We start from the raw sequence: 13,203 nt of genomic DNA, 5'->3' as shown, positions 1-13,203 counted from the left end.
TGGATGGATTGACTGATGTGTTAAAAGCGTTGATCAATTAATTAGATTGCTGTTGATTGTTTTATTAAAAGTCTGTATTTATAGATTTCACAGCAATGGATGGCTGCTGGGGTAGTCAGACATTTGTCATTCTCTATTGACCTTTACCTGGGGCTGGAGGTGAAGCACACTTTCCTGATACACCCTCAAGTAAAAACACACCTGTGTATTCAAAAATATTCACAGCAATATTTGTAATATAAGTGAAGATAACGTAACACAAACCTAACAAGTGCAAAGATAGTTCAAGAAGGTAGCTGCATCCGCATGTGTAGGCTGCAAAGACAAAAAGGTTTATTCCATGCTGAAAAGAGGAGAAAAGAAACACAATGTTTCAGCCGTGGAGCCATCTTCGGGTGTGCTCCACAGCCGAAATGTTGTGTTTCTTTACTTCTCTTTTCGGCATGAAATAAACCTTTTCAAGTTCAAAGATATGCATATACGATTTCACATGTACAGTGATATGTCTTGAATGATTGTAGGACAAGAAGTTCAAAATAATTCACATTCAGAGTCGGTAAGTTAGTATTATTATTGTAAGAACATTTTATTTAATAATAAAGAAGAAGAGCAGGTTGTTATGAAGTTAAGGTTCTTGTAGAAACTCCTTCCTGGAGTGTCAGGATTACACTTTTCCCACAACTCAACAGGGCTTCCTGTGTATCCGAGTTTCAAACCTTGACCTTGTTTACTGAGCACAGTCTGCTGCAGACAAACGTCTACTTCATTAAACCATTACCCTGGCTGGTTCGCCATGGTTACAAAACACAACTGATCTGACTAATGAAAATTCCTCAAATAGTGTTCCGCTGGAGAACCACACTGAAAATCACTCAGAAGGAATGTGACAAGGAAGGAAAGACTGATGTGTGACCTAGCACTATCTGATAAGACTGTTTTATTGTGTTACCATTTTTTCCTGCTCATGTGTGAAATAAGGCAGATATTCCCACTTCCTTGTGCACTCTTAACATATCAGGCCATTCTTGTGAGGAGCTCTGCTGTCTCTGCATTGCAAGCAAAGCCACTGCTCTATATCTGTAATAAACCTGCATACTGTATCTAAACTCAGCAAGGTGTATTGGTTTCAATACTGCTTTAATATCTCTAAGTAAATAATATATATACTGCATAATACATTTTTAGTTACATCTATGACATTATTATTATTTGTGTTGTTGTTGTTCTTGTTATTACATTGTGTTGTACACTATGAACAGAGGCTGAATCTCTAGATTAAGTGTTACAAATATTGTCTCCGTGTTCCAAGTATACCTTAAACATTATTGTCATATTCAGTATATACAGTGTGTGAGTTTACAGTGTAACATATTGTATATTAGAAGGAACACCCTACTACAGTAAGTGTGCTAAGAAGAGAATGCTGTCTTTATGATTTACACATATCAGTATTAACAAGATCTTCGTCCAATCACAATATTAGAGCAGATGGAATTGTTACCTGGCTTCACATTCAGCACATCTATTGCCAGTGTTAGCAGAAAAGGACAGCTGTTTCACCTTTATTAGAGCTGCTCAATGTGACAGCATCTCCTATAGCATTGTAGTGACTGGATGAGAGCTAAGTGATATTCATACCCCTGACCCATTACAGCTAATCTACACGACATCCATGTGTGCGTCTTTCTACCTCTGCACAGATGCTACACTTTTACACAGCTTGTTTCAAAACACTAAGCCGTGTACTCGATAAGTACTAGTAGGCACTCAGTGTTTTCACAGATACTTTCTTTGGTGAGTTTTTATTAAAAATGAAAATATCTATTATACTCATTCCCTAACCCTGCTTCATGGTTTCAAGTTGAAATATGATTGCAATCAACAGGAATCAGCCCTGTAGGGACATTAGGAAGCCTCTGGTATAAATAATAAGAGAAGACCTAGAGCAAGATGGTCAAATTTTACAAGGTCGCCTGTAATGTATGTGTAGTGCATGCATTAGCATGTTCTGCCATATAAATAATTTATGTTACACACAGTTCCTGTAAGTCCAAATCATTGATCTAACTTTATAATCTTATAATCATTTATATACTCCATACTGTATCTTCAGTTTTTTCTGTATACAGTTTCTATGAAGATACAGTACAAGTTTAAGGTTTCTGTTGTATGAATGCACTCATTTTATTACATGAACAGGTAAGAAAAAAAGGTTTCATCAGGGATTCATCAAGGTCTAATTATTGTAGCTCTATGCATATTTCACACGGTACTTTCCTGGCCTTTGATTGTGGATCCTTTTAACAGGCCATCCCCTGATGGACCTAGAGAAGGCAGCCTGTACATTTGCTTAAAAGCAAATGAAGGCGGCACATTTCAGTCGGTGTGTGTGACACATACTGTAGTTTCATCATTTAAATATCGTCCTCCGTTTTGAACAGTGCCAGTGAAATGCTGACCTCATCATTTTTCCTACTTCTTGAAAAATGCAGTCCTGATGTTTTTTTAGACACTGTCCTCCAGTTCCTTAGAACTAAGCATTCTGAAACATTGCATAGTCTTTTAAGCCCTTTTTGCAAAAAGCAGTGTGATTTTTTAAATAATTTGTTCTGTTGTTCTTAGTTCTTTTTAAATGTTTAGGACAAATCTAGGACAAATAGATGATAACTCCTCAACAGTCAGCCAGTCACTTTGTATTTTGCAACATCTACTGCCTTTGTCAGATGGATACGTTTTTTATTTTCAAAGGGGCATTGAATGCTGCACCTTGTTTACATTTTTTCATATGTACCATAACCCCTTTTAGAGGTCTTTTAATAAATGTGAAAGTCTGAAAGTTTTTTTTTTTTCAGAATTGAACATAAAAAAGGTATGTTTTACTTGGCTTACTCTTAAAATAAAAATTCTTTGTGAATACATAATTCTTCCACAGCAACACTCTACACCCAGTATCATTGATTTATTAATCTGTACATCAGTGTGTACATCCAATGTAAATTAAACTCATAGATACTACGTGTTTTTCAGCCTGACATACTTCAGACATGTGCTGAATTTCAATACCATATCCTGTCTTTTGAAAATGTGAAAATCAAAATGAACTCACTACTTTCATATGGTGGATAAATGTAAAACTTTAAACTCTTAAATCTGGTAGTTACAATCAAATATGCAAATTAAAATGTACTTTAATGCACTTGTGAAGATTATCTAGTATGCCAAAACCTGCTTCTGTTTCTTAAAAACTGATTGTGACTCAGATGTTGGTTTCAGAACACTAAAGTATGGTTTGCATTCCTAAAAAAATCTTGCCTTGAAGGATTTCAAAGTGTTTTTGATGTTTAAAAATGTATTCTGTATTCAACAGGCACACTGTAATTAATGTAATTAGTTGTTTGTTTTTCCAATTCTTGAACATTTGCAGTGCTTCAACAGAGCCTTGCAAATTCACAGTTCACAGCTGAACACTTTGTTTTTAATGGACTGGAAAGATGAAAAGAAAGGCTTTGTTTCAGAGAACTGATTTTCAATCTATTGAAAGTATTTTGTACGTTTCCTGCTGAAGAAATGCTTTAGTTTTAGTGAGATTGTTTTGTTTTTAAAAAGTCATGAATACAGCCAATATGTTCTGCGTTCATGGAGATGGTAATGTTTTCAAGTTGTTTATGTTCAAGTGAAAAGCAATCCTTAATTTCAAAGTATTCAAAAGGGACTTTCTTATACTGTATATGAAAACATAAAGTTAGATCAAACATAATATTAGTAACAGTTTATTTTTGTATTCTCACAATTGAGGATTCGGAAATGGGTTATTTTGAGATTATTTGCATCAGCATTGTCCATGTAAATGTTTTTTGGACTGCTGAATGGATTGATTTCTGGAAGTGACATAATATGGCTCCTGCAATTCCATGCACAAATCAGTTTAGCTGGATGAAACATAGTACTTAAAAACAGCATTGTAAACACAGTCAGCAAGGTGTGTGTCAAGCTAATCAAAGTCTTAGTATTTCTGTCACACAGCACACCTCATGATCCAATTGTTTTTGTGCTTACCAGCTCCACAAGCCAATGAGACATGTATACAAGTTTGTGAATAATGTGCTCTGATTAGCACGCCACAACCAAAATTCCCTTGTCCATCTTCCAATCCAATCTGCATTAGATTGAGCCACTGATGTGTGAGAGATCCTGTGATAACAAGTATCTTGGCTTTTGCAGGTCCTGTCACAGGCAGTTGCTGCAGCCAAACTTCCAATCTCAGGACCATTTTACTCATTAGCTCTGAAACGACAAAGACAGCAGCATCAGCAGCACAAGCTAACTGTTATGGCGGGATGGCTGTTTCTGTCCTTTATGCTCATTTGCATTCAGAGTTGCATTTCTTTTTGTTTTTGCAGGGAGAGAAAGGAGACAGATTTTTCTTCCTTTTCTATTCCTTCCAGTTTGCATTTCTGCTAAACTCACAGTATGTTGGGAAGAGGATATTTATATTTGGCATTGTGAAAGAGGCTTGTGATGTCAGGTGTGAATTTGTGATTTAAAGACATCCACAGTCAGAATCATCCTCATCGTTCCTCTAATTGGATATGCATTTATTTCTTGTTGGTGTTTGAAATTGAGAACATTCAATGAAAACTGCCCAGTTCTACAACAGAATTGTATTTTCTGTCTTATTTGTGCTTGTGTGGTGAATTCTAGGAAGGTTTCTGGAGCTATCCTATGAAGCAGTGATATTTGCTGACAGCTTCTGTCAGGCAGGAGATTTCTGCTGACCTCTTTTGCTGTCATCGGTTTTAATACTGATCACATTGCAAGTCCCTGATGCTGCCTGATAGGTCTGCCTGTGCAATGAGCAAGTGCTATGCAAATAGCATAGTCCATAGTGGTAGCTGCTATGTGTTGGTGGAGGAATTGTTAGCAGTGCCTTTTGTTTTATGTATCTGTCAGCAGTAAAGTTGAGCTCGAAGGCAGATTAGTTGAATTTGGCACAATTAAGAGGTGAGAGAAGCCTGAGAGGCAGGCAATATGTAGTACTGTTCTGCACAGACTGAGCTTTTCTTGTGTGTGATTAACCCTCAGCAGCACATGTCTATGATTCCATCCTCCTGCTCTGTCTTAGGTTTATCCTGACTCTTCCTTTTGAAATGTTGTACATCACAAGGAGAGAAGGACAGACAGTATTGTCTGGGTTTAATTTGGCTATGTAGTTTACATTAACTGTACAGTTTGGTCATTTACATTCACTTTTACATTTTGGTAATGTGTTTTATTACATTTGTATCATTATAATGAAGTCTTTGAGATAATGAATATCTTCCACTATTTTGTCCTTAACAGTTTAATTTTTCAAGAGCAAAAGAGCATTGGCACAAGGCAAACACTGTCCAATATCACAGAAATACAATCTCCAGTAATGAGGATATGTCATTTATTTTCTTTGTATAAATACTTTGTGTGTTGCTTAGATGTACTCATAGAGAAAACATTCACAGTTCTCTTTATTTTTCCAGTGTGTCTTGGGGTTAATGAAGACCGTGGAATCTCTTCCTCTGCTTCCCTGACTTTCCACAGTACAACATCATTTTTAACACATTTGAAACGTCAAGAAACATCTCTAAATGCTCAAAACTCTGAATTACCACCCAATTAATAAGAAAATATACAGACTGTGGCAGACATCTTTGTTATAAGCTGGTCTAACAGACAGTCTTCATCTCTTAGGGGAAGGTAACTGTAAGGACTTAAAAAGACAGAAGTAGAAGTAGACTGTGAGATTTTTTTTGTGCTCTCTGTTTGTGGACTGTATTTGTTCTGTGCCATTTACCCTAGAGAAGCATCATGTCCAAAATACTATAATAGAGTTTGATGGCTTTGGTGGATCTATGCTGTAGAAAGGTATATTTTCAGAATCAAGTTATACTGTATGCTGTATCTCCAAATAGTATACTCCATTTCTATACTGTATGTTCAGTGTAGTTCAGCAACTGGAGGTCACAGTGTCTCACTGCTGCCACTTACTTACAGTGCATTTACAGATACTGAACTGTAGGAACAAAAGGAAGGACTTTGGGTTTCTTTCAGAAAACAGGGCCTAAAATCCTTTTTATTGATAGAGTGGGTTAAAAGAATGTGAGAAGTTGTCACAGTGATTTGCCACTTAAAGGAAGACCCATTTAAGTACTGATGAGGCAAACTTTAGCTTGTGTCTGCTTTTAGTTCAGCCCAACATGTCTTTGAGTTGTTGAATCCAATTGCTTCACCAGGGCATTTGTAAAACAGCGCCAACATTTCACAAAATCACAAAATGTTGGCATGTGCCAATTTTTAACTTTCATTTTGAACTATGACACTAACCAAATCCCAAAAATGAATTCATTTTGTATCATATTTGTAGGATATGAATTTAATTTGTATGCTAGTTGTACAATTATAATACATCTTCCGTGTTTTCCACAGTATTTTATTTGGTTTAATCTAAATCTTTGGTGCAGGCTCCTGCCTCGTGGTGGAATGGATTGTTATTGGAAAGCCTCATGCCTGAGCATCTTCTTTCTGTTAAGCTGTGGGGGTCTCTTGGCTGCTCGCTGGTACTCAGTCACATGAAGCTGGAATGTGTGAAACTAGGACATCTTTGTAGGAGAAAAAATCTCCAACTGAAAGTAGATAGCCTGTGCTCCCAGACAGATTAAGACATTTACAGTCCAGTCCGTGTAGAGGGTTAGTGAAAGTCATAAGAGATGCCCTAACTGGAGTGATCCCATATAACACTGTAAGCTAGTTTCCTTCTTATACCATATCATGTTAATTGAGACCGGGGCATGAAAATCAGTCGTAAGCAACTTTGACTTATGCAATGCATTGATTGGAAGACTTCACTCCATATTTATGATAATTAAGCAGTAGATCCTGATGCTAAAGGTTAATTAAGTAATCATGAATTGACAATGGAATAGATAGAAAAGGTAAGGTTGATTATGTCTGTCCCAGAGAGACAAGGCGTCTTCAAGTTCTAGAACAAAGTGTTCTCAGAACAATACCATAGACAAATTATAATGGTATAGAAATAAATAATTGTAATTTCCTCAACGAACAAACTCTGCACTTTTCAAAGTAAAAGGTTATTAAACATATGTGATAAAAAAACCCACAATCAAATTCCCTTTTAACTCATCATTGACAAGGAGGTGAGGAAATAAACATAAATGTGAAAAGTCAGTCAGCTTCAAGGAGTTCTTTGAAGGATGAAAGCATTTGTCATCTTTTATTAAAAGGTGCATCTGCACTGAAGTCATTTTCAATGAGTACACCAGGCCATTCAATGTGGGCAGCTATCTAATAACCATAATTTGAAACCTTTTGCTATCAAATAATGAGCCTTTTACTAGAACACAGATTTAAAAACAGACACAGACAGATATTAATTATGGGCATGAATATTAATTAGTTATTAGTACTTAGAACATAACATCTCCCACTTTGATACAAGAGCTAAAAGCTATTTCATATTCACACCCATAATTCATTGCGACAGTCGCTCTCAAATCCCACTTCAGTCTGCAAGGATGTTCCTTCTAGTAGATGGATAGACAGATTTTGTCTTACAAGAAACACCTTTTAGGGTTACAGTGTGTTTTGAGAGTAAGTAATCACTATGAGTTATGGGAATTAATGTTAATTACCTTTCGTCCGTCTACAGACTTGTCATTCCATTTTGCCAAATTAATATTCACATGTCATGTTGAATATGAAAAAGGTGTATATAATTTTGCTTTAAATTTATAGTTTTAAAATAAAACAATAGTCACAGATTTGTAGCATTGTATAAGAAGCAAGTAGCAAGCAACAACTATTGCTAAAAAACTGCTTTCATTCTAGTTGCTTGTTTCTTTCAGAAAATGTGCATCTCATCTCTGGGCTGCTTGAGAATTTGGGCCTAAAAACTGTGTAATAATGAGCTATGGCCAGTCAGTGTATTGTCAGAGAGGCTGTGAAGTAATAGCCTGTGTTGGTGCTAGCACTCACTTGCACTGTGAGCTGTGGCCCCCCGTGTGTTAATGAGCCCTGCTCTGTGTTTTTATGCCTTACAAGAGCTTTATTCTCTCTGTACTACACAAGAAACAGATCCCCCTTCAAAGAAAACATTAAACAAACACAATCCAAGCATTTCCTCATGCTCTTGTGTTCACAAAGCATGCCCATGGGCAATTCTCTGCTGACTGACAGAGTGAATAAGCGATTATTTCAGTGCACCTAATCAACAGTAATAGAAGAACACAATAAAGCATCAGGGGTGAATGATGAATACGATAAACAGCCACTCCCTCTGTGTTTCTTGTCAGTTATTAGTTTATGTAATTCCCAAGCCTTTAACACTGGAGGCTTCTTATCTGTTTCTTGTGCTAGAGATTTATGTGGTGCTTAAGAGACCCTGTAAACACACATTAACAAAATAGAGAACAACTTCAGAATATGTCCAGTATCATACCATCATCTGCGTTCTGGTTGTGTGCTGTGTGAGCTGTATAGGCGTAAGATGTAGTCTTGTTTTGGATGTAGTTTAATTTACTGATCGTTCTCTTCATATTACAGAATGAGATTATAAAGCAGAGCAAGTAAAGTGGGCTAGTAAAGTTCCAACAAGTAGCTATTTTTCTCTAAATAAGATTAGACACTAAATATATCAGATTATAATTTTTATATCCACAGTTTTATGTTATTTGATTCACCCCCTTATGTTAAATAAGCAGCAGACAAAATACAGATACACATTTTTTTAAACAATAAATCACTACTATAAAGATATCATCTCTGGGAAGGTGATCAGGAAAGCATTATTTGAAGTGGAAAAACAGAACTCCTTATCTCAGGGTGAAAAGAACTATCAGATGTATTTGTTCTACCTACAGTATAATGTTGACATGTATTTCAATGTCGGTGCAAGTAGAGTTAAAAATAAGTTCTGCTGTAATATATACTGTATACGTTTTTTGACAGATTGCAGCTGGCAGACTTTCACCTTTTAACTCTGATTGGATTAATTCTAATTAAACATGTTATATATATATATCAATGTCCGTGCACACAGTACTGTGCACGTGGGTTTCACTGAAATGTTACAGTTACATAAGCCTTATGTTCTGCTGCCTTTTGAGATGTTTAGGGGGGAGGGGTCTTTCAGCGCTGTTTGGCAGTCTTTAAACATAGCAAGCATGCTAGCTGGCCTGGGGGTGGCAGACATTGCAATGCACTGCAGCTAAGAACTCAGGCCGTTATTCTGCAGGGGTACATCTTCTGAATATTAGGAAGACCTGAGGCTCTGAGCTCTTAACCCACACCACCTGCTCACAGTCCAGCCTGGCTCCAGGCCCATTCTCTGCGGTGCTGGACAGATATGTGTTTGGGCAGCAGCTCAGCCCTTACTGGACCTGTGCACCCACCAGCCCGAGGTACACTTTAACTTTCATGTGCTGCAGATTGGCTGTTTTTTTAAAGTAATTACCAAGGGAGAGCAGGTGCCTCTGTTTTAGAATACAGAGTATCACACAGGATGTTCTGTCTGGCAGCTTGACCTTACAGACATCAAAGTCATCCCTCTGTATTTATAGCTTTTTAAACAATACTGTGGCTACACTTCTTTTACAGACGCTTTGCACTTTTCTTTAACAATAACTCTTTTTCTCAGCTGTATTTCAGGAATTTAAGTCATTGCCTTGGGGAGTGGATGTGTGGGTGGCCTTCTCTAGCCACAAATATGAACTCTGTCATTCATTGATCATTTCCTTCTCCTCTCTAACCATCTCACTTTATCTGTGTCTGTCAGATACACAGCAGTCATGGTACTGACCTGTGAAAAAGTATGTGCACAATTAAAATTTGTCAAAAAGGATTGCATGCTGGCAGCAGTATTAACTGTATTTATGCTGCTTTGCAGTTTAAATAGCTTTAACGGCACAGCTCATTTGATACAATTACTTTAACTAAATAATACGCATCAGATTAATGTCTGTATATTTCTCCATGAACTACGCTGTTTAAGGGATCATATGTACCTTTTTGTATGTATGATTTGTTAAGCAGGTTTTTCCTTTCTCACTCCAATTTTATGAAAACCTCAAGCATGTGACAAATTAATCCAGTCATTGTACTTAAACAGAAATGTGGACAAAAGGTCTACCCAAAACAGCAATCCTGAGATATTTTTCCAGAAATGGACTGGTGCCACAGGCGGTACAATGCTATGATGATTAGCATCTGCTCCTCACAGCATTGGGGGCCTGGGTTCAATTCCAGACCTGGGGTACGATCTTAGGGGAGCTTGTACTGTAAATTATTCCTGTGTTTGTGTAGAGGTTTTCAGAGTGTTCCCACAATCCAAAACCATACTTGTAGGTTAATCTGCTTCTAGGAAAGATGGTCTTAGCCCTAGATGCTTTGTGTTATCCCACAAATCAACTGGTCTCGGCGAGAGTGTGTTCATGTCTGTGTCTGTTTGCCCGTCCAGGGTGTGCACACTTTTGCTTGCCGAGATAGGCTCCAGTTCCCCCATGACCCTGAATTGGACAAAGCAGTTTAAAAAATGGATGGATGAAAAATGGATTCATTCCACTTTCACTGCTTCGAATCCTAAAAGTACATTGTGGATATGTCTGTGCAGAATGGAGGATTCGTGCTGCAAGGAATGACAGGTCTAACAGGAGTCATGCACTGAGCAAGTTCCAGAAGTGACGTTCCCCCCTCACTGAAATCTAACAAGTGTAAAAGTGCCGTGGCAGAGGATCTGGTCTTTTGGCGAGGCAGAGTTACCCTGTGCCTAGGGACTGACGATGTGTGTTCCGAGTTCGCCATTGACCAGGATCCATTCCCAGCTGAGACACGGAAACATGCACTAGTTACACATGTTCAATTAGAGTCTGAGTCAGCGAGTCCTCACTCTCTGTTTTTCGCTCTTTCACTTTTCTCCCAAATACAAGAGTAAAACATTATTAGCAGAAAATCTCAAACTAAAGGGAAGTCATGGCTTAAAGCAAATTGGTCTTGTAACCATGTATCTTTTAATGACTAACATCATGTCATTGATCTTCATAAGTCATTGTCTTCTAATGTAGCTCCTGCAATACTTAATATATTGATTTTACATGCCATTATTCTTGTGCACTTTACCATTTGTAATATACATGTTTGTTTATCATTCTACGGGTATATGTCTTAAAATGTATTTTATATGTCTTTGTCTTGTATCTTGTTGGTTGTGTCCTACCCAGAGCATATACATGTAAAGGAGCTAACTCTGGTGCAGTTTAAAGAGCTCTGTGCTGTTCAATAAACTAAACGAAGGAAAAAGACTACACAAGTAACAGTGCAGTAATCGGCCTTCCTCTTTCCCTTTCTCTCTCTCTATCTGCCCCCTCCTTCTTCTCCCAGGGCCGGCTGTTGGTGCGGGCTGGCCGCCCTGGGCTCGGGGAGAAGCTGCTGAGGGATGCGGTCCAGGCTCAGAGCACATCCCACGAGGCGTGGAGCAGCCTGGGAGAGGCACTGCAGGCCCAGGGCAGCAGCCAGGCTCCTGAGTGCTTCCTTACTGCCCTGGAGCTGGAGGCCAGCTGCCCCATCGTGCCCTTCACTGTCATCCCCCGCCAGCTGTGAAGGCTGCCCACCCCCACCGACACACCCGCACAGCCGTATGAACCCTCCTGCAGCCTGTTTCCACTGCCGTCTTCTTCATTGTCAGACACTAAACTGTTTGGTCTGACAGGCCTGGATCCTGTGCAGCTCCTGCTGGCAAAAGACTATACAGGATGTACTGAACATCAAAACGTATCACTCTATGCAGATGTGTTTTACTGTACATAAATACAGTATGCAGATTTTTGTTAGTAACTAAATTTAATGAGTTATAAATGTTTTGGGCATCTTTTTAATTCATTGACTTGGTTGGGGTATATTTGAGTGAGGAGATGCGAATGTGACAGTTATGCCAGACTTTAGCATGCAGTGCAGATGTACAGTAAACCACCAGTTAATGGCAAATGTTATAAATAATGTCATGTCTTCAGTGTAATTGAGTTAGATATGTTATGCCTGTGCAATACAATGTCTGCGACCCTGCTACAAAAAAAGATATTGTCATTTTCCGGCAATATTTTGTACCAGTATAAGTGATGTTTGATGCTATTGTAAAATATATATACTGTATATATATATCATTCCAAAGACAATAAATAGCTAATTATGACATGTATTACAGTGTAAGGTTATGTGGCCTTTATTGTTTAATTACAGTTTATTTGTTTTTTGTTCATTTTATTTTTGGGCTTTGGGTCCTTTGACCCAAATAGTTCACGCAGCACGGACATGCCACACAAGGCACAGATATAGTGGTGGTTATTGAAAAACTGATTCAAGTTAATCCAACCAATGAACATGTTAACATCTGCATATTCACTTACCTGATGTGGAGTTTTCAACCTGCAATATTCTGGTTCCCTTCATGACTTTGATTTCAGCTTGAAGACCCAAACCGTGAGCTGCCTGACCATTGTACCTGAAAACAAGGTTGACAAGGTCCATCTAGGAACAGAGCCCCCGTATCTCTGAGCAGTGAAGATTAAACAGTGAAACACAAACCAGAGATCACAAGTGGAAACTACATGGAAGTGGTGGTGGGTATGTAGAACAAGTCACCCAGTCATGTTGTTGAAGCAGATACCTTGGCTTCTTTCCAGAATTGGCTGGATGAGAGTTTTGAATCAATAAGCTACTACCACATTTTGCTAGATTTTGCTACCAAATGGCTTCCTCTTACGTATAGCTATTCTTATGGTTGTATCTTTGAGTCAACAGTGTGTTGTTGCTTTCTAGGGACCTGTGATGGTGGCTCATGTAGGAGCATTGGCTTTGAAAAAGAACATCCATAACTGCTTGCATATAAAATGCAAAGTCATGGTAAGCTTAGCAATATTCATGTAATATTGTAGTCTGGACTTAAAATCACACAGCATGTAATGTTAAAGACAAGCAATGTATAAGTGTTTACTAGTACTCGAGATGGTGTTTTGGATAATTTGTACAATTCTTGATGCCATGTCACAAAATGAATGCTGCTGCATTATAAAGAGTTCAAAGAAGAGTGACCAGAATGATTCCTGGTTGAAAAGCATTGTGATAGACAGATACTTTGAAAGAACTAAATATCTTTTCTCTCAA

At 38.0% G+C, this 13,203-nt stretch overlaps 1 protein-coding gene across 2 annotated transcripts in view; it reads left to right on the top strand.

The window, feature by feature from the left end:
- Positions 1–12,238, top strand: part of ttc7a (tetratricopeptide repeat domain 7A) — a 92,191-nt gene extending 79,953 nt beyond the window's left edge. For both annotated transcript variants that reach the window (XM_088609530.1, XM_088609532.1), the window contains exon 20: positions 11,425–12,238. In XM_088609530.1, the coding sequence (XP_088465656.1) occupies positions 11,425–11,643 (219 nt within the window). In that variant the 3' untranslated portion in view covers positions 11,644–12,238. The remainder of the gene's footprint in view (positions 1–11,424) is intronic.
- The last annotated feature ends 965 nt before the right edge of the window (positions 12,239–13,203 follow it).

This window comes from Lepisosteus platostomus, chromosome 17 (assembly GCF_059453375.1).
Source record: "Lepisosteus platostomus isolate fLepPlt1 chromosome 17, fLepPlt1.hap1, whole genome shotgun sequence".
NCBI classification, from domain to species: Eukaryota; Metazoa; Chordata; class Actinopteri; order Semionotiformes; family Lepisosteidae; genus Lepisosteus; species Lepisosteus platostomus.
Note: the sequence above shows the minus strand (reverse complement) of the source record. Positions and strands in the feature narration are given on the sequence as shown.